We start from the raw sequence: 2,030 nt of genomic DNA, 5'->3' as shown, positions 1-2,030 counted from the left end.
TCTGGTGAAAATTTCATGTCATTAGCACCTCTAGTAATATATTTACTGAGAAAAATGGTGACGTGTTCAATACTTATTTTACCCGCTGTAAGTTGCTGTTCTCTGTTACTTTATTCAGTAAGACAGGAAAATAAAAATGGAAGAGATTCTTTAAACTAGGCTTACAGCATTCCCTGATAAACATCTACTATAATGAAGTTTACTCTCACAGGGATTTTGACTTGTTAAGGAAAATGAAAGGAAGATGCACGAATTGATTATGTTCAGACAGACAGATGCAGATAAAAGGGGTCCAGACTACCTTTAAAGGTGGTCTCAGGTCTCTGGTATAACCTGATTGTGCTCAGGGTGGATTTTACTATCAGATCTAACAGCTAAACTTCTAAACCAGGCCTAAACATGAAGAACTGTAGATGGTCTGTCGACAGCTGGCAGGTTTTAGTTCTGTTCACATGAGCTCGTGTTCAACAGGTTTCTGTCAGTGTGTTTGAATAAAGAAATGGGGGATAATAATTTCACTACTGTGTGTATGTCACATCCTGCACATCACGTGTCATCCAACRCTGCAGCCTGCAGGGTTTGAAGCAAACATTTAGAGAAGAGTAAAAACATGTTTATAGATTGTCACGCTAGTTTTTTCCCCTCTGGTCTCCCACAGGATCCGGTGCTTCCACATACACCCTGGACAGCGGTATCGGTACATTCCCCCTTCCAGACTGCAGCAGCGGAGCAGCAGGAAGAGGCCCGTCCAAGACCAGGACCGGGGCCGAGCATCACTCCTCAGACTCTCCGGGGAGGGCTGGAAGACGAGCCCGTACCCTGGACAGGGAGCTGCCTTCACAGGAAGAGTGCTTCTCTGCTCACAAACAGCTGATTCCCAGCATTCAGTACTGCTCAGTGCTGGAGGGCAGGAGCTCCGCCGCTGTCATTCATGAAGGTAGAAATATATGAACTGKCCCTTCAGACTCTGGGACAGCTGCTGCTGATCTGTCAGTCTTTACAAAACTAACGAACAAACCTGACTTTTATTTCCTAAAAATATCCTGAAGAATAAATTTGTATATTAATCATCTGACAGAAAGAACTTCATGAAGCTACAAAYAAGACAAACATCTAAATACAGCAGCACGAATAGAGCTAACATTAGCAAAAACTAAAAGCTAAGATTGTGTGAAAACTAAAATTTGCAAGACAAAAGCTGAATGCTAACGTTAGCAAAAACTAAAACTTAAATCTGTAAAACCTATAATCTAAAATTAGCAAACCAAATGGTAAACGCTAAAACTATCAAACTAAAAGCTAAAGTCAGCAAAAGCTAAAAACTAAAAATAGCAGGACAAAAGCTAAATGCTAATACTTGCAAAAATAAAAGTTTAAAGTGTGTAAAAACTAAAAGCAAGACAAAAGCTAAATGTGAAAACTATCAAAAATTAAATGCTAAAAACCAAAACAAGCAAGTCAATATCTAAATGCTAACACTAGCAAACACTAAAATTACCATAACATAAGCTGAATTCTAAAATCAGTTTTTTAAACAAAAKTTAAAAGCTAAAACCAGCAGAACAGTAGCTAAAATAATAAATTTAAAACCAGTTTCAAAGAGCACAAAATTTTTAAGAATCCTAAAAYATTTCTATGCATTTCCAGAACTATATAACTGAACCAGCTGAATGTTTTTATACCTGAAAGGCTGAAACAGCAATAGTAGTCTGAGAACACGTATAAAAAATATAAAAAAATATATAACCAGGAAAACATGAACTGTGTTTCAGAGTTTCTGGTATAAAACTGTCCTTTTTTCACATTACTTCCTGTTCTTCCTCCACATGCAGACAAAGAGCCCCATGGAGCCAACATGTTCTCTCCTCGTACCAAGACCTGGACTTTCCCCAACCTGAAAACCCCTGCAGGACCAGCGGAGGTGTACCTGGCAGTGGAGGAGGAGGAGGAGGAGGAGGAGGCTGTGGCTTTTGGATCACCGTTCAGAGGGGTAGGCCCACTGAAACACGGGACCTGACACTGGTTTTGGT

General features: G+C 39.8%; 1 protein-coding gene across 1 annotated transcript in view; it reads left to right on the top strand.

The window, feature by feature from the left end:
* nckap5l (NCK-associated protein 5-like) overlaps positions 1-2,030 on the top strand; it is a gene marked incomplete in the record, with an annotated part of 81,411 nt that overhangs the window by 77,525 nt on the left and 1,856 nt on the right. The window contains 2 exon segments of the mRNA XM_014022558.1: positions 659-937; positions 1,833-1,990. Of these exon segments, the coding sequence (XP_013878012.1) occupies positions 659-937; positions 1,833-1,990 (437 nt within the window).

Source organism: Austrofundulus limnaeus, unplaced genomic scaffold (genome assembly GCF_001266775.1).
Source record: "Austrofundulus limnaeus strain Quisiro unplaced genomic scaffold, Austrofundulus_limnaeus-1.0 Scaffold335, whole genome shotgun sequence".
Taxonomy (NCBI): Eukaryota; Metazoa; Chordata; class Actinopteri; order Cyprinodontiformes; family Rivulidae; genus Austrofundulus; species Austrofundulus limnaeus.
This window is presented reverse-complemented; position numbering and strand designations above follow the sequence as displayed.